Below are 23,233 nucleotides of genomic sequence, written 5' to 3' on the forward strand. Positions count from 1 at the left end.
CTTTGTTCCAAATGGAACTGTCCATGTCTTGACAAGCTGTGGAACAGTTTTTGTTTTTCTTTCTTTGATGGATAGCATACTGTTAACATTGTCTCCTTGTTATCAAAGGGTCCCAGGTTTGATGCAAGGTGGAGGTACAAGTTTTCTTTTACTTACTGAATTAAAAAAAAAAGTGGAATTTATGCAAAACTGTTCCACATAACCTTGATAGCTGGAAGTCTTAAACAGGAAATGTGAAATGTAGGAACACATAATCAGAAATCTAATGTATTTACAAATATCCTAAATAACTTCAAATTGTTACAAAGTTCAACAACGATATCAGTGGAAATCAATTAGAGATTTGGCAGTGGTATTGGTAATGGTCAGTAATTAATTTTACAAACCTAAAATATTAATTATGTGCTCATGCTAGCTGACGCAAATTTCCATAACTGTTTTGATATATCTGGCAACATTACGAAACATTGTGTGGCTCACTAATAGACACAACAAGAAACGATATTTGAAAGGCTTGGTGCAACAACATGACAAGCCACACATTTGGTAAAAATAGTTTTTTTTTCAGCTCAGGTGGTGTGTTACTACGGTGTCCAACTATTTCGGAAGTTATTTCTGTAATCTTCTAGATCAAGGTACAGTCACAGACAGTTCTGAGTTGTAACAATCCCATTGACTTTCAATGGAAGCGTTACAACCCAGAACTGTCCATGACTGTACCATGCAGACTGTCATGTAGTTGCCAAAATTATTTTCCCTCCCTTTTTTGAGAAGAGGATGGCAGCCACTGTTTAAAATGATGTCAAGCAGTTCTGTGTTTCTCAATCCTGGGAGGTAATTATTTAATTTTGAGACTTTGTTGCCTAATTCTATGATGTTTCCAGTTCCCTTATAGACAATAGTAATGACTAGAGCCCAGAAGTTTGGCAAAATGCCTCTTTTTATCTACTGCATATATTGATAAAATTTTTCCGGATATACGTTTTTTATGTTGTTTCAAATGTTTTAGAAGCCTTTTCATTTTGCCTATTTTGCCTATTTGGGACCCCACTGCCTATTTTTAATTATAATGCCTTTTTTTGCCTTTTTCAATGAAATTTGAACATTTTTTAAAAAAAATGTGTAAATAAATTATTTTTCTCCCAAAAAACGTTGTTGGCATTTATTTTTCTTCCGTTTATTATGTGAATAATTTTTGCCTTATTTAAGTAATATTGAACTCACGTATGTTTCAACATTGCTGAAGGAGAAAAGTGTGTTTAAAAAAAAATAGTATTTCATGCTGAGTTAAGATATTGCCTTTCCGTTAACATGTCCTTGTGAATGATTGACTGCTGAAAACCTGTTGCAGAACACCTGCACAATTACGCCATCACGTCCAGCGTCCGTGTCAGGAGGTTATTGACAAGAAACAGCATTAATGCCCAAGGGCCTTTGCATGGATTCCAAAATCAAGTTCTCTATCTTTAGTTTAGTTCTGCACTTTGGAAGGAAAGGATCGTGTAGTTGTCATCATGCCGAAATTTAGTGTGCTATTAAGTGGTAAGTTACATGGTTACGTGCATGAATTTGGTGAAAGCACATTTTTGACAGATGGTACTATTCTTCTCTGCAAGATATGTGAAAAAACATTCAACCATGAGAAAAAATACTTTATATCTCAGCATGTGTCAACAGCAAAACATAAATCTGCAGTTGCCAAAAAGGTTGGACAGAAGAAGATATCCCTAATTTCAACAGTGGGCACTTCATCCAACAGGCAATCTCAGTTTTCCCTTAAACTGTGCAAAGCTTTCATGGAAGCAGGGATACCTTTCTGGAAAGTGGAAAACAAGTCACTGAGGAAATTCCTGGAGAAATACACTAAAGAAACGGTGCCGTCGGAATCTACGCTGCGGAACATATTTAAGCATCTGCTACAAAGAAGCTCTGCAAAGAATTTGTGCTGAAGTTGGTGGAAAGAAGGTTTGGATTTAAACAGATGAAAGTACTGATGCTATGGGATGCTGAATAGCCAACGTCATCATATGAACTATGCGGAGAATCCTCGTCATTTCTTCTCACGTCAGAACAACTAGAGAGAGCCAATGGTTCGTCAATAGCTCAGTTATTCTCAAATTCTCTACGTCTGCTCTGGCCAGATGGTGTACATCATGATGACATGTTACTTTTTATCAGTGATGCAGCTCCCTATATAAAGAAGGCTGCCATAGCATTGAAAATTCTCTTCCCGAACATGCTTCATATCACATGTGTAGCCCACGCAATGCACAGAATCGCCGAAAGAGTTAGAGTGTTGCACCCAGAAGTGGACAGGTTGATTTCGAACACAAAGAAGATATTTCTGAAATCTCCCTCTCGAACCCGAACATTTCAGGAAGTTGCACCTGAGCTTAGTTTACCTCCGCAACCAGTCTTGACGAGATGGAGAACCTTGATATCAGCAGCTATATATTATGCTAACCACCTTGAAAAAATCAGTGAGGTGATCGATGCTCTTCCAGAAAATGAAGCGGCTTCAATTCGTGAAGTGAAAAAACTCCTGTGCTATTCAGAACTGAAGAATTAACTGTCGTTTATTTTTGCACATTATGGTGCATTGCCAGAGACAATTACAAAGCTAGAAAAAAGAGGTGAGACTCTTGTAGCATCCATGAAAATCTTCGAGGAATCTATGCAGCAGATGATGGAAGTGTCAGGAGAAAAGGGGTCAGTTGTTGTGGAAAAGTGCAAATGGGTAGTGAGTGCAAATGATGACTTGAAACAATTGAAAACAATTTGTGATATTCTAAAAGGTGAAAATGCTGTTATCGAAATGAGTCCAGCTACATTTGCTTGTTTTATGTATGCTTCATTAACATTTTGCCAGAAATTATAGATAAAAGTAAGTGACTTTCAAATGTGCCTTTTTCAGTTTATTTTGCCTTTTTTCCCATTTTTAGTGCCTATTTTCCACATTATAAATGCCTTTTTGCCTGCCTATTTTAACGAAAATAAATGCCTGAACTTCCGGGCTCTAGTAATGACTATCGAACATCAGGTGATAATTCAAGTATTTAAACAAAAAAATTGCCATATTGCAACTGTCACATTATTGTGTCTGTAATTTCGAGATCTACCTGGGTGCAAAATATTTGGTACAAAATTATTTACAGCATCAAGTAGGTGACTTTTTAATCTGAAGTACATTGGTTCTCTTTGTAACAACAATTATCAGGAGCAGATGACATCTAAAAAAAGCTTAATGTTGTAATAGTTATTAAAGTTATTTGGAGAATGTGGCTTATCACATCGTTGCTGCGAGACTTTCAGTTGGTTCAGTATATGAGGACAAGAACATGACAAGACAAAATAATTGTGTGCATTATTTTAGAAAAGAATTAAGTTTGAGTAAGTAACACACTTTCGTTTGAGCCACAGAAGAGATAAAACATATATCTCAAAAATTATGAAGCCTGATGATCATTAAATGAATAATAAAAATTATGGAGTGTGTCTCCCAAAATAACAAATCCAAAATTCTCGACTTTTTCATGACTTTCCTTGACCTTCCTTTCTTTTTTCCCTTTTTCTTAACATTTATTTAATCACCCCCCCCCCTGCCCCCTACTTAGGTATAGTTGAAAATTATGAAAATATATATTTTTATTCAAGGACAACCTCCTATCACAAGGCCGGTTAAGATAAAACTGAAGCTGTACTTTAACAAGTGATTTAGACCTGCTTTAATTATTAATACATGTAAAAATTAACGCTGCAGATTTCATCCTGGATGGGGAATGGCCACATTACTTTATTTAATATTTCTACAAAAGTTCATGCACACAATGTAATTCTTAAGTAAAATAAAATGAACAAATCTTAACCACAACTCAATGCAATTTTATAAGACGTAAGCAAGTTACTAAAGATATATCCATGAAACAAACCATTAGGTTTGAAATGGCTACACCAGCACCCCTAGTGGTAGTCGAGGAAACAACAACAGGAACAGGAAGTCAACCTAACAGTAAAGTATCGAGTTCCCAAGTGGATGGTGACAGAGGCCACCAAAATTAATAGAACATTTACAAGTAAGTTACACGGATATATCTTTAGTAACGCGCTTACGTCTTATATTATCAACCACGCTGTTTATTCACCTCAACACGAATGCAATTTTAGATTTCCAAATATTCAATCTTATCAAATACCAGTACAGGTATACAACAATGCAAATTCACTATACTGTAAAAAATAGCAAAAATTCTTGACCATAGGCATAATTTCTTGACTTTCTTGGCATTCTTGATTCGTAGACACCTTGTCACGGAATTCACAAGTTAAACATTGCTCTACTGAAAAATTTACCAGATGTGGCTTGTAATGATGTTTTGCCAAGTCCTTCATTTGTACAACATTTAATGTTATGCCTTTAAATAAAAGATTGTAAAAAAGTGTTATCTTTAGTTATTTTAATAATAGATTTACCTTCAACAATTTTAATTCCCTTCTACACTGTTTTAGTTGCTTAAAATCCGGAAAGTTAACTTCAAAGAGTGATGCTGATTCTTGAATATTTCTCATTTCATCTTCATGCTGAGTTATAATTTCATCAGTGACATCTAAAAGTATGTAAGGCTTTTCACAATCATACCTGAAAGTACAACATACAAAGTTTTCATCAACAATATAAAATATCAATCACACTGAAACTATAGCAATTCAGTTACAAAAATTCAAAAGTTGAAGTTGGAATGTCTACAGAGAAAAGTATTCATTTCCATATACATAAAATTCATATTTAACTCCTGCTATGAATTGGATAATTATACTATTATTACATGTAATATATAGAAAGGTCATGTGGAATAGATTATTTAAAAAAGAGAAGAAAACAAATAAATTCATATCTATATTAGGGATGGGAGACATAAATTATACGACGCACGCTTTTAGAAGCGATATCGGGCAGGACCATGCAGAGGGTGTGCGTGGTGACAATCCAATGGCAGGAGTGCAACATTGACTGGGGCGCGTAAGTTAAAAGCTGTGTTCTGTATTTTTCTTGCACGCAAGAAGTTTTCATAAAACTCGCCACTTTAAGGTTCATCATAAGATGGAGAAAGACATTTTGAACCTGACTGTCCAAGTCCCATGAATTTCCGTCGCCCACAACCGAAGTTATCGTTTCTTGAAGAAACAAGGGAAACATCACCTTTCATTTCCTTCTGCCTGTTTTTTTCGTTGCCACCGTGTCTAGGGAAAACTGTGGGTGTTAAATTTGTCTCGATATAAACAATGACTCTTCATTGTCCTGGCCGTTCTCGAACATTGAAAGTCTGGGTCAGTTTGAGTTCAGCATTTTCGTAGCAAGGCCGGTGTAAAATAATTCACTTATCATTCACTCGTGCGCCACAAAGAACAGTTGTGAGAAGATTAAATACAGCCCTTTCGTGCAACAGTGTGTGTTCCGTGTGTTATTTTTATTTTAAATAATGTCACTCTCGAAACCTAGAACCAGTAGTACAGGCACCAAGGGTATAATAATACATTCACAAGGGAAAAATATTATTTTTAAAGTGTCTTCGTACTTCAAGGAATTGGCATCGGAAGAAGTGCATGCTGAAACAGTGTTTTCACATAGTAGAGAACTTACGGCTAAAGCATGTGGTGTATGTGTGCATAAAACAGGGTAAAACATCTACCACAGAAATCAGTGAATCCCTATTCAAATCTCCTGGGAAACATGCCAGAAAAGTGAAAAGTGTTACTAGCTTAGATGACTTCGAAAAAGATGTACTCCGTTGTACAATATTTGAAATGTATGACAACGGCGAATATCCTTCTATCAAGAAACTTGTGTGTCATGAGGGAAAGAATTAATTACACTGGTTCCTCTACTTCTATGGCGTTAATACTAAAATGCTTGGGCTTCAAATATATATAAAAAAAAAATTATGGGCATAAATTTCTGTTAGAAAGGGGTGATATAGTTGTCACGAGAATTAAATTTTTGAGAAAAATGCACAACCTGAGAGTGGCTGGTGATAATCTTCAATCTCGATGAGACGTGAGTGAACCAAAATCATTAAAAAAAAAGCATTTGGCACGACTTGACAGGAAGAGGTGGGCTCAGGGTCCCTGTAGGAAAAGGCAGCAGGATTATAATTTGTCTTGTTTGTTCTGCAAGTACAGGGTTCATTCGCAAGAGTAAATGAGTATTCCGTTCCCGACCAGGTAACAAAAATTTAGATTATCATTCAGAAAATAATGCCAACAGTTTCACAGATTGGTTCGTAAATAAATTCATAGCTTTACTAGAAGAAGGGTCCATCATAGTAATGGATAATGCCAGTTATCATTCCAGTCATTGACAAACTTCCCTCCACAAATTCCAGAAAACAGAATATTCAAGATTGGCTGCAAAAAAAAAAAAAAAAATGTATCATTCAATCCATCTGAAACTAGAGCAGAATTGTTACAGAAGGTTAATCAGTTCATAACACAAGACAAAAATACGAGCTAGACCAAATTGGACTGGAAAGGGGACACCAAATTATCTATTTGACTCTGTACCACTGCCAGTACATTCCCATAGAATTAATTTGGGCTAACGTAAAGGGGAAGTTGCAATTAAAAATAATACTTTTCGACTTGCGGACGTTGAAAGACATGCATCAGGTCCTTGACAGGGTCACCACACAGGACTGGGCTAGTCGTGTTTCATACGTCGAAAAGCTTCAGGAAGAAGATTTTCACAAGGAATTAGCCCAAGACAGCATAGTATAAAATCTAATCATTAACCTTCAGGAGAGTGACTCGGAAATGAGTGAAATCAGTGACACGGAGACCGAAGAAGACAACGAGAGTGGTGATAATGACCTGACAGTTCCTCTACAAAAAATACGTTCAAGCTTCTTTCAGGTATGGGTTTCTTCTATATGCTGCAGTGATATGATATTATAATCCTGTGTAGAAATATTCACTAAATTATTTCACTGTACTCATATATACTGTGAATGCATTATCAAAATAATGGACACATCGCGAATTTTCTGTCCTTGCCTTGCACTAGCAGTTAGTTTGGCAACAGAACAGTAGCACTTCCTTCTAAAAGCATACGCCATATAGTGCTGTATTAATATGAGCCCAAATAGGCATATTGGTGTAACTGGGCCATGTTTCTAAGCAAAAGAACAATGCAACTCTTGATTTAAGAAAAAAAAATGATGAAGAAATTTCAAATTAGCATTTTCCTTCTTGTGTAAAGTCATGTAGCTAAGTATGTTCCAACTTTCTTTTGTCCTAGACTCCATAAAAATATATAAATAATTCACTGTTTTAAATAAATTTCACCAAACAAATAGACTCAAGAGCAGATGAAAAATCCAAAAGACACAAGATGATACTCTTTAATATCATGGCGGAAAATATTTTTGTTTTTTAATCAAGGGTTCCGAGACTTGACAACCAATGAGAGTACATTTTAGAGGTTTTTTTTATTGAGTTGGTGTTTTTAAGTCCACTTTAAGCACAGTAATGCTAATTGGGACTGGACCTACAGTTTAAAGTGAGATCCAAACCACTATGTGCCTCCACCAGTACCTTTGATTACAAGGCAACACCACTACCACTGCACCATGGCAGGGCATTTATAGTGGTTTGGATCATACTCTAATCTTATTAGTGTGGATCGTACTCTAACCTTATTAGTCTATCTGTGAAAAGTGAATTCAAAAACAAATTCTTATTGCATATGATGGTAATAATTGCAGAGGGAAATCCTCATACATATTTAGAGCTTAAATGTACTTTGGTTACAGTTAATCAAAACCTTTCTCAGATCAGTCACTAGTTTTATGACTTTATGATTTCTTATTAATGACCAATTTACATCTTGTGCCACAATAACTCAAATAATATTGCTGGTCTATAAATAATATAACTGCTCTAGCTCTAGCTATGGGAGTAGAAGTGCTACTTGGTTAATACCGAACATTCAAAGTAAGGAAGACTACAGAATGCTTGGAAAATAAAGAAAATTATGCACATAGCATAACTTCCAGGATATCAAGAGTGTGAAAGTGTCTCGTGATGTTTTTTGCAGACTCTGCAACATTGCCAGACTCCAGAAAAATATAAGATATAATCGGTGATTAAATTCCAAGTCATGCTTTCGATACTAATACCACTGGAATCGACAATACTAATTTCCTAATATAAGCTCATTCACAGCAAATAGCCTGGGAGGGACAGCATTTTCACTCAGGTCTACGGAAAGTAACAGTTTAAATCCCATCCTGATTGTCAGAATACACAAATCAAAAAAGTTATGACTGTAAAACAAAACCCTTTATATTATTCACAATGTTTCAATTTTACTCATGATGCTTTGCTTCTGTCTGTCAAAATTTACACTTGACAATTACAGTATGAAAAATAACCATATGCATTACCCATCATAGGATATACCTGAAATATTCAAGCTTCTTGAAACGATCTCTGTATTTATTCTGCTGATTATCAAATTCAACAATCTTATTTCTTATCTTAGACACTTCATTCGCCTGCAGTGGAGCCACATGCTGTTTAACACTTATACCAATTTTCTTTGTATTATTCCACTGTTCAGGTAACTCCTATAAGAAAAAAACTGTAATGATCACTAACAAATTGTACACACACATTTATTTTTTAAAGGTTAAATGGAAAAAATGTACTACAAATTTATCAAATAAGTATTCACCCTAGACTCAAAACATACTTCATCCAAAGCATAATTTTTGTTCACTTATTTTGTTATTCATAAGTTTTTACATTATTCTGGATACGAAGTAATGTTTACAAAGCACTGAATATTTATGAAATGATTTTGCAGTTAACATATTGTTAGCAGTGATATTTTTACAGGTTATAATTAGTTGAAAGCTAAAAATAATTGAGAGCATGAAGAATAAGAAATAAAAATATAAGAAAGGAAATATCTCCTATAAATTGTAACATGTTATTTTCTTGAGTCCTAAGACTCAGATATATTATGGGGAAAAAAATAAAATCTAGGTACTAGTGCATTGTAAAATACATGTAGCTGCTGGTAAGCCGTGGGGTATATAGACTATATTATCAGATCAGAAAACTGAAAAGGCAATTTCAATGGCAAACTAATATACAAGGTACCTCCCTGATGGCACAGTGATAGCATCGTCGCCTTGTAATCAAGGGTTCCTGGGTTCGATACCCAGTGGAGACACGTAGTGGTTCGGATCCCACTTTAAACTCTAGGTCCACTCGTGATTAGCGTTACTGTGCATAAAGTGGACTTAAAACAGCAATTCAATCAATCATTAATATACAAGATGTGTCGAAAGTCAAAAGATATGCCAGTACTTTGTAAACAAAGATCAGTATGCAAAGTCTGAAGAAATCATATTACCTGAAAGTGGGACCTATAGTTTGTAGGATAAGAATATGCCCCCAATCATCAGTTACGTATTCCACCATGTTACCTGGTTTACCACGGGTAAACCAACTCTTTTCATATACAGTAGAACCCTAATTTTACATTCCCGGATGGTCCCAAAAAGCAAAATGTTATAAAATTATCCTCGATTTTACATTTTCCCACATTTTAAGTTCTTTCAGTTTGGTCCCCTGAAAAATGTAAAATCAAGGTTCCACTGTACATAGAAGTTGATGGAAAATTTGAAGTTGTTGGACTTCTGTTTTTGTTTTACTTGCATGCCTGCATTGGCATTTTATTTCTATTATATCTCATTAATATACAGGGTGTACATAAAGTGTGCAACACATTTCAGTGTTGAATATCAGCCTAGACGTAGGTATAAGCGATATATTGGTATTAATCGACAGAAAAACTCAAAAAGTTTATTTCCATATCACAAGTGAGTCCATAGCCTAGCTACCAGGGAAATTCTACTGAAATTGAAGAAAATTGAGACTCTACATGAGAATACTCAAGCTGTGTATTGGATTCTGGAAACCAAATCGGTGACACAAACGCAGATAAACTTCAGAACACATGACTAGAATGTCCTCCTACTAGAAACAGTATCCTTCACTGATGAAAAAGAGTTTTAGAAACGGGTAGTGTCTTTGATAAGATGCACCCAGGATGTCCCAGCACAAGCAATGAAGATGAATGCTTCAGATTCCTTGGCCCCCGAGGTCACCCAACACAATCCCATAGAATTTATTTTTCTCTGGGAACATGTGACATACATTGTTAACATGACAAAAGTGATGATGAACTGGAAGCCAGAATAAACAACGCGATAGCCACTGTGGATGTCCACATGCTGACCTGAACATGGGAGGAAATCGATTATCATCTTAACATTCTACGTGTAAAAACAAGAGCACATATAGAAGTGTACTGATATAAGGCATAAAACATTTTGAGTTTACCTATCTATTGTTGCCACCAGTTAATTTGTATCTTAATTAGTGTCTGATTTATTAATAATTGAAACATGTATAATAAATATATACAATAAATAAGAATTGTTGCGATAAACCAGGTCAAATTTTCAGAATATGCCACTGGCCGCAATATTGAATTTATGTAGACAAATAAATGTAAAAGGGGGTTATGTGGTGTATAAATCTTCAATTATGCTCATTAACTTACAACTTATTAACAGGCAAGGGTGCTATTTGTAAAATGGGGATTGCATGGGAATCCACCTAGTTCTTCTTGTAACACCTTCTTCTCTAGTTCTAAAGTTATTGACTGAAGGGGGGAGGTGGATATAAAATTGTGTTAGATATACTTTGGAAGAAGTTACTGGAATCCACTCCTTGCCACTAAAGTTTTCCCAAATACCACAGACAAATTTACAAAAAATGAAAGATTCTTTGCAGGTCTTTGAAATATGGCAGTAGCTCATGTCAATCTAGAGTGGTACCTTATGGATTTTTGACTCAGCTTGTATACTGATAAGAAATTATTAATAATCAGCATCTACCAATTATCAACTTGCATTAGTAACATAAAATAAGCTATTTAAATATGAAATAAACTGGTGCTGAGTAAAATACTATATGTACCTGAAGCAAGACATGAACTTCTTCAGGTAACTCTTGGTCATAATGCTTCAGCAAGTCAATAGTATCCTTCAAAGGTTCAAACATTTCATCTGTTGCTGACTGCCTCTCTTTGACATCCATGAGGTAGCCCATCACGCTCACAAGGGCATTGTAGTCCCCTTCTTCCACCGTCTGCAAGAGTCCTTCGTCTGCTTCTCGGATGAAATCAGCTAGATCAGACAAGCTGAAAACAAATAAGGGTATCACTCAAAATATTTGAGTAATGAATTGCTATTATTTACTGCCATTTTTTAAAAACACAACTAACTACTCTACTATTTAGTATAAAATCAACTTCTCTGGATTACATGTTTAACCTAGGAGCAGTGACATGCAGAAAGTTATTCCAAAATGTGATGCCTGGGTATAGTGGACTCAAAACGTTTCTTCCTTCCTGCTGTTCCTGAAGCATGTGCATTTTCCACATTAGTTGGCTGAAAACCTCTAACATCTTGCCAAAAGAAGAACGTGATAGCTTTGAGATTTAGAATGGATAGATTAGAATGAAAAAGAAATGCACTGAGAAGTCGTGATTCTTTTATATAGCACAGAAATCAGGAGACACAGAAAATCTTCATAAAAATATCACATGGGATATTATATTCTTCCAATGTAAAACATACGCATGCTTACTACTAATAACTATAGTCACATGACAACCAACTCCTAAGACATACAGTTAAAGTGAAAACATGACGATGCACTAGTACAGAAAGTTATGCAAGGAGTGGCACACAGAGCTGAAGGGAACAGACAAGGAAAAAATGGTCAGGAATTAATCTACCTGTGGTTCCAGGAATGCTGCATTTTTTCATATTTTTGTCTTGCTATTCTGGCACTTTCACTAATTGTGAACATGAGGGGATGAGTGATGATTAGATGAAATTGATGAGTGCCCCTTCATCATTTTCATCGAAGCATCACTCATCTTCCTCATCTCGTTTAGCCAAAAGTGCGAGAAAAGCAATATTAAATAACAAAAATACAAAATGCAAAGGCACAAAATGAAACATCTTGTGGAGTGGCACAGGTCTCCAAATCAATAAAATTAAAATAAAACATTTTTTTTACAAAGTAAGTGCATTTTACACAGTTATTAACATCCCACCACATTTATATTCCTTGCAGACATATCCAAGCAATAGGAAAAAAGTTGTAATTACAATGGCTTTAATGTGTCTTTCCATAGTGTACATCCTGTTCTCAACATCTAAACTTCATTTTCTAAAAAAACCTTCACCCATCGTTTTTACAATCTATTTCATTTGTCTCTTTCTCTATATCTAAAACTTGCCAGATGTTCATCTTGGAATATTATTTGACATTAAGCACTATGCTACATTTTGAAAAACAGCACTTTACTTCCCATGCTGAAAATTATGTACCCGTGGCATAGGTGTGATTTGTAGGTATATAAAGAAAATATATAATGTCAAAAGAAGACTACATTATGTTTCAAGTAAATTTACTTTCAGGTAGCAAAATATTACATGCAAATTCATGTGCATTACATGTAATGTCATAAATCTGATGAGGATGTTAAAAGATGGAGAAAAAAAGGTGTAGTAAATTATTAGATGAATCTTGCCAACTACAAGGCTCATTCAATATATAACGGGAAATATGTTGTAACAAATATTTATTACAAGCACCAAAAGAACTACAGTAATATGTTTCAACATAGTCCCTCCCTAGTTCAATGCACCTATTCCAGCTCTTGATAAAGGCACTGATCCACAGGAAAAAAATTCTTTTGGATGAATGTGTAACCACTCATGCACCGCTGATTGATTTTGTCGTCATTCTGGAACCTCGATTCACTTGGTTCATCTTTCAGTGAGCCAAAGGTGTGGAAATCGGAAGGTGCGACATTGGGTGAATATGGAGGGTGGGATAAGCACTCACTTTAGGTTCTCAATGGTAGACAATGTGACATTGGCAGTGTGTGGTCTCGCATTGTCATAGAGCAAAAGCACACCAGTGGACACCAGACTACGTCATCTCTGCAGAATGCCTGGTTTCAGTTTTTCGCGCAAAAGATTGGAGTATGTGGTACTGTTTACATTATGACCTCTCGGCATGTAATGCTCAAGAATTGGCCCCTTGTGGTCCCAAAACAAAGTTAACATCACCTTTCCGGCATTCTGTTCAGTACGCAGGCCTGACAGAACTAACTTGATTGCGAAGAATCTTCAACACTGGCTATGGCCTGTTCGAACTTCTCAGCCCACTAGTACACTTATGATCGACTCATAAAGTTGTCACCGTACTGAACTGTCATGCAGCAAAGAATTCTATCGGTTTCACGCCTTCACTTAACAAAAATCTCCCGACACATTGCTGCTCCAGCACGGAGCACTCCTATAAGGGTGCAACCATCATGTGTAGCTGTTTCCCAGCATCCCGTGCACGAGGCAAGCGTGCCAGACACAGCTATGTATAGCTTACAGATGCCTTCACAAAATAACAAATATATAACAATCATGGTCGTATTTTAGATTTTTTATACTACTTTTCCGCTTATTTATTGAATGCACCTTGTACTTGTATTAGTATTTTTATTATTTTGTGTTGCTTTTCTGACAACTTTTCGCTGATGATAAGATGAGAATGAATGATGATTCATGAAACTGGCAAACAAAGCACTCACAAAGGATCACCCATGCCCGGACCAGGAATCAAACCTGGGACCGTTGAGGGAGATTGTGAGTCGATCACCTGGACCACCAAGTTGATTCTAACAATTTTCTCAAGATTAATGCCAATAGCATTATATTATTGAAAAATCTACTAGATCTACACTTTTCACATGATTTGCACAGTACTGTCAATTAATAATAGTATCGTTTCATGAAAATATGCATTTCATGATTGTGTCTAATTAAGAACACTATTTCTTTAAATGAGGGTGGCAAGATTATGCAACAACAAAGAAGGCTATGATAAGGAAATAAAGTGGATAATGGAGGCAGCACAAGAAAAATGGATACATAGTAGGAGAAATGATTCTCATCATAAAACGAATAGGGAAGAAAATGAAAAAAGAACAAAGTTATGAGCGAAAAACAGAAAAGAAACAATATGTTGTGTCAAGAAATGTTTTAATGTATGCAAAGGAGAGAGAAAAGTGACAATTAGCAATGATAGGAGTTTATGAAGTAGAATGTGGAAGGACATGTAGAAGCAAGTATATTATATAGGAGAGTCTGGGAGAAGTATCAATGAAAGAATTAGAGAACATAGGAGGGACATCAAAGAGGAAGATCTAAGAATGGCACTGACTGAACACACGATAAAATGTGGATACAAAATCAATGAAGTACAAATGAAAGAGGAGGGAGAATGAAACAGAGGGAAAAGTGGCAGAAACGAATCACCTTTGTATGAACATGGTAGAGAAAATGAACAAAAATGATGGGGAGATTGAGTTGATGAAAAGTACATGTAAGACAAATTAGTTACATTTCCAGAGCCAGACAATAATGGAGTACTTTATATTGCCAGACCAGAAACAAGAAAAGTTAGTCAGTTCCAGCAGGAGGTGGGCCACAGGATGGAGAAGAGGAGGGGGAGAAACAAGCAGGTGCCACTTCACAGCAGGTGCTGCAAGGTGAAAAAGAACAGTTTTCATGGAATGAAACCTAGAAGGTTCAAACTGATCATATTTTATTAGTGTAGATTTGCTAGCCACATAAGCATGTATGCCTGTGTACGTATCTTGGCAGTGTACTTTTGCATATATAATAGGGATGGGACAGATTAATCGGTAGTCTATCGGTATCGAGTAATACAGACATATCGGTGCATTAGTTTTTAGCTAGAATTATCAATTATGCTACCGATTATATATATATCTATAAATATCTTATAATTTTGCTTAAAATTCTGCTATTTTGTTATAATTTGTATGGGTAATCTCCATACCCCACTTTATAAAAAAAGTAAATGTCTAAATATGCAACTTCTTTTGCACAGCAGTCACCTACAAACAAACAATAAGGATGTCAATGAACTATTCAGGTCTTCCAAGGACAATTTGGAATTTTACATCGAATCAGTAATCAGTATCAGTATGGTATGTTTATCGATATCGGCCAAAATTTCATATGGCATGCTGTACTATTCCCCACATAGATGCCTTTTGCTCATGAGATAATACACAACCTCATGTTGGGAAATACTTGACACCATTGAAATCAACAGGCTTACAAAGGTAAGGTAATATCGCTGTGTGAGACAATTCCCACATATAGTGGCAGCAAATATGGAAGGTTTGGGGGGGGGGGGGCGCAGTTCACTCCACTTTTTTGCCAAGTTTGCCCCCGCACTATGGTAAACCTTATCTACACAGCTAAACTAAACTGTCCTTGCCCCACCCCCACCCACTGCTCCAGTTTTGGCACCTTGCCCCCTACTTTTGGAGCCCAATTGCCGCCACTGCCCACAGAGATAGAAACAGCAGAAAGAAAAGGAAAACTAGGTGAAGTCAGGAACTGACTTGCCTGGTAGAGCCTGAATTTCTTGTTTAAATTATTATTTACTTTTGTGGCATGCATGATGTATATAAGACTCATAAAACTCTACCAACCTATTAGTGACATGTTCAACTAAATGCTCCTTAAACATATTTCCCCACTTCCGAATGGTATTGAGTAGAGCTTGTTTAAAAGGTCGAACATTGACTTGAAACCATGAGCTGAAGATTTTAGTTTCCTCCATCTTGTCAACTTCTAGGAACAGGTTCTCATAGCTGTCCACCTGCAACACAAATGTTTAAGATTTGTTCACATCAAAATTTAGCCTAATTACGTGCAAAAATCCATATCAACCATTCAATGTGTTCCTAGAGACCATGCAGTTCTTACAGAAAGTACTCTCAGTGCATTAAATGATTTGCTGAACACTAGGGATGGAAAAGATCAATCAGTATCTGTCAATATCAACATACCTGTGTGTCCCTACTCAGACACAGCACAAGAGTCAGTTATAAATAAGACACACCATCAACCAGGCTAAGCAATTCCAAACACATAGGAATTAAACTGTTGAACCTGCTTCCAGAGATGAGTACTGCAAGACTGGCTAAGAGTTAAGGTTTTCTACTCAATAGATGAATTTATCCTGCACTCAAAAGGTGATTCAAATTTATACAATTCTTAATACATGTAACACTTGCTGTCTTCTCCATACTCAACCTATATATTTATTAATATTTGTTTATGCTATTCTTGTTTTATGATTTATATTTGTACCAATGACGACATCTATTTCATTATTGTAATGTCTAATGATGAATAAACATATTGATATTGATATATAAATAAATAGCCTGTGCTGCTTTAGTGCAAAATACGATTTTATGAAGTAAATGTTTAACTATACAGTTCCTATCTCAAAGACGAAACTAGGACTGAGCCTATACTCATGGCAATATGTCAGTACTAGAAAGTATGAAAAATTCAAACTTTTAATATACTATGCACTAGTGTTCTGTGAAAAAAAATGTTCTTAAATGACAGCATGAGTGAATGAGTTTTTATTTTAAGTCCACTTAAATGCCCAAGAAGGCTAACAGGGGCTGGACCTACAGTTTAAAGAGCGATCCGAACCACTATGTTCCTCCACCAGGTATCGAACCTGTGACCCCTTGATCACAAGGCTACGACGGTTACCACTACATCACCAGGGAGGCCACTTCAATGACAATAATTTCAATATTTCGATGTAATTGTTAAATATTCTGAAATGAAACTGGTAAACTGATGCACATATTTTCAGTAGAACATTTATATATTAATATAAGTCAATATTTTGCACATTTAATTGTTAGAAATTTCAAGCATTCAAGCACTGGTACTAGTATCAGGCAGTATCAGGAAAGGTGTTGGGATCAACATCAGTGGTTCAAAGTGATATCGTCTCAGCCCTAGACAAAATCTATTGCACTCTCCTAGTTGCATAAATTAATAAACCATTCATGTTTTTCAAGAAACATCTACATCTTTCTTTTTTCTTTGTAGCTGATCAGTGGTGATTCATTCATTTTGAGTTTTTGGACTTACATTCACTGTGTTAAATATTTATTATCCGTGACAAAAATATTGAGCCTCGGTTTGCGTGCATGTAAAATTGTACACCTTGGGAGGAAAAAAGTCAAATATACCTCACTGGAAAGCTACAAATGTCTGCTTTTAAACAAAAGCAAGACAAAGTGATTTCTAACTCTGTCTGTTTTCTATTCAGACAATTATTTTGTGATTGAAGCTTGTTTATGTGGAAATATCTCAGCCAAATATAATGGTACTATCATCTGTGGAACAGCCACAATTAATGATTAATTATGATGTTGCAATTTCAGTAATGGTCAGACCAATGGTCACAAAATGCATATCAAAATCATGGCCGTGGAATAAAAATCAAATTTCCATATCTCATTCTTGCACACTGTGCGAATTGAAAACAACAGAGAGAATTGTTTTTCTTGGCAACCGGTTCCCATGCAATTCACATCGTTGCAAAGAACGCACGTAGAGCAAGTGAGCTTTGTTGCCAAGCGTTGCCGCTTGCCCCAAAACCATGTGTTGCGCAAAGGAAAGCATTGTAGAGATGCTGAAGATTTTTTTTTTCACTTCTGTGTTTACGTTCCTGCCATGAATTATTGCTTGAACTCGCACATAGCCATGATAATTCTTACGTGCATTCTATCCAGGCAATCGGTCTCTCACAAGTACGCATGTTTGTTCATATGCACAGAATTGAGTGATGGCGGTTCTGTGAAGTGATTTTTTGTTGCATGAAAATGGCAAGATGGTAATATCATAGTGGTGCAAAAGAAATGCTAGTCAGTGCCAAGATATTTTGACCATGAGAAACGAATGGGCACAACTCACGACATAAAGCAAGGTGTCAAGTGCACGGCGTAGTGTTTGGGGGTTACATCAGCACAGTGATAAAGGTATGTGAATAAAGAGGGAACAGCAAAAATATGTATCGACCCAATATTCTATTGGGCCAGTTTTTGCAAGGTGTGGTGAGAAGAAAGATACACAAGACTTTTATTTTAATTATCCAGTTCAACATAATTTATTATGAAAAGAATTTTATACTTTTACCTTTCACTCATTATATTTAATGAAAATTTATTAATGTTTTTAGTAATTTTGTCTCTCTTAATGAACCCACAACAGACCAAAATATAAAAGCCATATTTCATGTGGAATGTATAGCAACACATGTTCAAACCACCGCTACTACTTGACACTATGATTAAGTTAATTTTGCGAGATAAACACAAAAACACGATTTACAAGCATTTTTGTTCGAAATATATTTTAAAATGTTAGCTTCAAATGTGCAAATTTTAAAATATAATTTTTATGCATTGCTATTGCTGGTACGCACCTCGTTCCGTTTCTCTTTCTTTTGAAATCACTGTACACAGCAGGTGCATTTTTATTGTATACAGAGAAGACTGGATCTCTCATCAACTTCATTCAAATCGTCCTCATCGAACATATATCTGTTTAAATGTGCAATATAAAATAATACTGAGAAAATGATGTTCATATAAAGCCGAGTTGAGTTGTTTTCTCACATTAAGTCCACTTTATGCACAGGTAGGCTAATCAGGACTGGACTTACAGTTTAAAGTGGAATCTGAACCACTATGTGTCTTTGCTGGGTATCGAAGGGGACGACATTGATATGAAGATAAAAAGCTAGAAAAAAAACCCTGCAGTACAGCAGTATTCCATTTGCAATATGAGACATATTTCATTCATTATTTTAATGCTGCAACAATACTTTGGATCGGCTCGACGGAACGCACTTCCGCAAGGCGACGTCACCTGTAGCCTGCGGAGTCTGAGATTGGCCGCACTCTGCCATACGTAATGCACCAGTTTACCATATTATGAGTGCAAAAGAATAATGAATATCTGGGACCATATTTCAGGTACACATGACAAAATTCCGGAATTTGATCAAATGTGTTATATCAACAGTTTTTTGCAATTTCATTGAATTTGTAATTATGCATTTCCAGTTTGCACATTTCCCTAAAATGTCAATTTTTGAAGTATCTAGTAAAAATATGCATTTGATTTTTTCTACAGAGGTGCAAAAATAATCAAACTTCAAGTACACAAAATCTCAAGATTATATGTACAGTCGATTATGCACTGTATGGTGTTAAGTTCCCCGTTCGTGAAAATTGGAAGAAAAAACTACACTTTTCAGTGAATTGTTCATTATAGTAAGAAAACAAATTTAAGAGTAATTTTCAGATAATGCTTATTAAAAAGTAGATACTTGAAGCTTTCCAATGAAGTATATTTGACTTTTTTCCTCCCACGGAGTACAATTTTACGAGTGCGTAAACCGAGGCTTCAATATTTTTGGCACGGATAGTAATTACTAGAGCCCGGAAGTTTGGCAAAATGCCTCTTTTTATCTACTGCATATGTTGATAAAATTTTTCCGGATATACGTTTCTTATGTTGTTTCGAATGTTTTGGAAGCCTTTTCATTTTGCCTATTTTGCCTATTTGGGACCCCACTGCCTATTTTTAATTATAATGCCTTTTTTTGCCTTTTTCAATGAAATTTGACATTTTTTTTTAAAAAAAATGTGTATATAAATTATTTTTCTCCCAAGAAACGTTGTTGCCATTTATTTTTCTTCCGTTTATTATGTGAATAATTTTCGCCTTATTTAAATAATATTGAACTCACGCATGTTTCAACATTGCTGAAGGAGAAAAGTGTGAGAAAAAAGTATTTCATGCTGAGTCAGGATATTGCCTTTCGGTTAACATTTCTTGTGCATGATTGACTGCTGAAGTGGACAGGTTGATTTTGAACACAAAGAAAATATTTCTGAAATCTCCCTCTCGAACCCGAAAATTTCAGGATGTTGCGATTGAGCTTAGTTTACCTCAGCAACCAGTCTTGACGAGATAGGGGACCTGGATATCAGCAGCTATATATTATCCTAACAACCTTGAAAAAATCAGTGAGGTGATCGATGCTCTTCCAGAAAATGAAGCGGCTTCAATTCGTGAAGTGAAAAAACTCCTGTGCTATTCAAGTTTACTTTTGCACATTATGGTGCATTGCCAGAGACAATTACAATTATAGCATCCATGAAAATCTTCGAGGAATCTATGCAGCAGATGATGGAAGTGCCAGGAGAAAAGGGGTGAGCTGTTGCGGAAAAGTGCTAACGGGTAGTGAGTGCAAATGAGGACTTGAAACAATTGAAAACAATTTGTGATATTCTAAAAGGTGAAAATGCTGTTACCAAAATGAGTCCAGCTACATTAGCTTGTTATATGTATGCTCCAATAACTTCTGTCGAAGTAGAAAGATCATTTTCTATTATGAAAAACATTCTCTCTGACAGACGACTATCAATGAATGTTTAGAACTTAAAAAGCACCTTGTAGTTATGTGCAATCAAGACGGAGAAAATTGAAATGCTCTTCCCAATTTAGATTTTAACATTTTGCCAGAAATTATAGATAAAAGTAAGCGACTTCTAAATGTGCCTTTTTTTGGTTTATTTTGCCTTTTTTTTTTTCATTTTTAGTGCCTATTTACCACATTATAAATGCCTTTTTGCCTGCCTATTTTAACGAAAATAAATGCCTGAACTTCCGGGCTCTAGTAATTACCTACGTTTCAGAGACTGATTCTGCCTCTGTCTTCAGGGTAGTGTATTATCTAATAAATCATAGTTCAGTCCCTGGACACATGATGTGTTTGAGGACGGTGGCTACAATTTTTATATTGAATTAGTACAATATTAGTTAGCACTATTGGTAAAGTTTATATCAGTACTTTATTGGTGCTGATAAAAATTCCATATTGATCAATCCCTATTAAAGATACTTCTGTGCCTAGTAAGTTAAAAATAATGCAGATTTTGATCTTTTACACCATTTTCTGGAGTTGTTACAAATTGCACCACATTTTACATGCATGTAATAAAAAATTTGAAAAACTTTGGAAGTTTGCAACTATGCAAGTACAAAAAAATGTGGTGCGATAATATTCCTGCAATAAAACAAATATTTTCTGCCAAGTTCTGGTATTGATCTACACAAGATTCAAACTGGCAATTTTCAAGTGTTTAATTTATGCAAATCATCCATTGTTGTTATTAATTACTGTTTAAAAAAGCTGGATAGAATTACCATAGTTACCAGACAGTCAACAATAATAACATAACACCATTAACATTGTTTCCATGAAAACCAAAAACTCAATATGCTGACCAAGGCAGAATTTATTTTATTTATTTAAGATTTTTCTATTTGGTACAGAGTCTGAAGAAGACCTTGATAGAAGGTTGAAACGTAACGTTTAGTTTGTTTTAAAATAAAATAAATTCTGCCTTGGTCAGCATTTTGAGTTTTTGGTTAACAATAATATCAATGTCTGGTGGCATCTGATCAAGGATTATTCATATTTATCAATGGTTAATTAGAATAATCACCTGTTCTTTGAACTGATCCATAGTGGGCGGAGATTCATTTGGTTCACCTTCTTCAAGTACAAGGCGTTCGCATTCCTCAGGATCCAACTGACGGCCATAGAGAAGGAACTGTTGCAGGAACATTTGTCGATCGTCCAACCAAAGGTACGAGTAATTTTCAAAACTGCTAATGTAATCATGAGCCTACACAAAAACATGTATCTTAATTACATAAAAAAACATAAAAAAAAAAAAGAAATAAGAATATAAAAAATATATACATGTCATACAAAAGCAAACCTTAGATGCATCTCAATATTTTTACATGCACATTTTACAACTGTCATATCACGTCTTAAATGTGAAAAAGGTTTGATTGGAAAGTTTGAATAACATAGAGGCATGGTAGTGATTGATTGTCTTGCAAACCACACTGGTATTCATTCTGCCCTTATTTCCAATTAAGGATAATCTTTCATGAAATAAATGATTTTTCACAATTAGAATTTCAGTACTTACCTCATTCATTGCTGTCTTCACTCTGTCCAATATTTCAGTCTTCATCTCTTTGAGTTCAGCATCCTTTTCCATATCTGCCTGGAATAGAAGAAAAAAACCTCTGTATCAGAGAACACATGGAATAACGGATATATTTTCCAAAATAAATTGTACTAATTTAATAGCTTATTATATGGTGGAGTCACAAGCAATTAGCATTGTACTTTTTGTAGCTACATAGATATCGTATTTATTTAGAAAGTGCTTTTTGGCCTCTAGGATCACTTTTACAACCAATCCTTGTCATAGATGTGAGAAAATCACAATAATACTAAAATTAAAATGTAGTTACATAAATAGTAGATATATTTATTTCCAGACAGCTGGTATGACTTGCTTCTTACAAATAAAAACTGTTATAGATTAGTGGAAGACATGTAGCACAAGTTTCTGTGTTGAATGATGTAAATCACCTTATGCTTTTGGAATCATAAGTTGCATTGCAGAACATGTTTTAGATGTGTTGCTATTTATACAGGACAGGCTATTTATCAATATATCATATCAGTAAAATAATCAATAATTTTACCAATAAACTGATACACCAATAAATATGCCTATATCAGCCAATACTGATAGAGTACCAATTAACGTAATTCTAATAGGTGTGATAAAAGAAATATGCGTTTAGTGGATACTACATGAGCGAGAGGTCATGTTTGATTACCTTTACAATACATGTGAAATCATGATTCCAAGAAGTGGGGATATAATTGACAACTACAAGACAATGTTGAGAGGGTAACATATCTAAACTCTCTTGCAGATTTGATTTAAATTATGTTTTAAGTCCACTTTATGCACAGATAGGCTAATCTGGACTGGACCTACAGCTTAAAGTGATATCCAAAATACTATGTGTCTTCACTAGAAGTTTTAGAGCAGGAAAGCATTATATTGGATGTTCAAATCCTGTTAAGTGTTAGAGTTTTCTTTCTCCTTCAGTGCCTTGTCAACTTCTGTGCCTTGACAGCTGGAAGGAATTTTACTGTTTTCATGTCTTGCAATCCAGTAATTTTAACAAAAATAGGGGAGACAGGTGAAGAAACTCTGATTCAATTCCCAGTGTGGGTGATTTCAGATAGGAATTATTTCAGAAATGTCCTTGCA

At 35.3% G+C, this 23,233-nt stretch overlaps 1 protein-coding gene across 2 annotated transcripts in view; it reads right to left on the reverse strand.

Moving 5' to 3' along the window:
- The window catches only part of Dhc93AB (Dynein heavy chain at 93AB), a 584,738-nt gene that overhangs the window by 371,845 nt on the left and 189,660 nt on the right, over positions 1-23,233 (reverse strand). For both annotated transcript variants that reach the window (XM_083127975.1, XM_083127974.1), the window contains 6 exons: positions 22,085-22,162; positions 21,587-21,769; positions 15,677-15,846; positions 11,050-11,272; positions 8,455-8,621; positions 4,471-4,636 (listed from right to left, as the gene is read on the reverse strand). In XM_083127975.1, coding sequence (XP_082984101.1) covers positions 4,471-4,636; positions 8,455-8,621; positions 11,050-11,272; positions 15,677-15,846; positions 21,587-21,769; positions 22,085-22,162 — 987 coding nt within the window. The remainder of the gene's footprint in view (positions 1-4,470; positions 4,637-8,454; positions 8,622-11,049; positions 11,273-15,676; positions 15,847-21,586; positions 21,770-22,084; positions 22,163-23,233) is intronic.

This window comes from Lepisma saccharinum, chromosome 9 (assembly GCF_977018435.1).
Source record: "Lepisma saccharinum chromosome 9, izLepSacc3.1, whole genome shotgun sequence".
NCBI lineage: Eukaryota > Metazoa > Arthropoda > Insecta > Zygentoma > Lepismatidae > Lepisma > Lepisma saccharinum.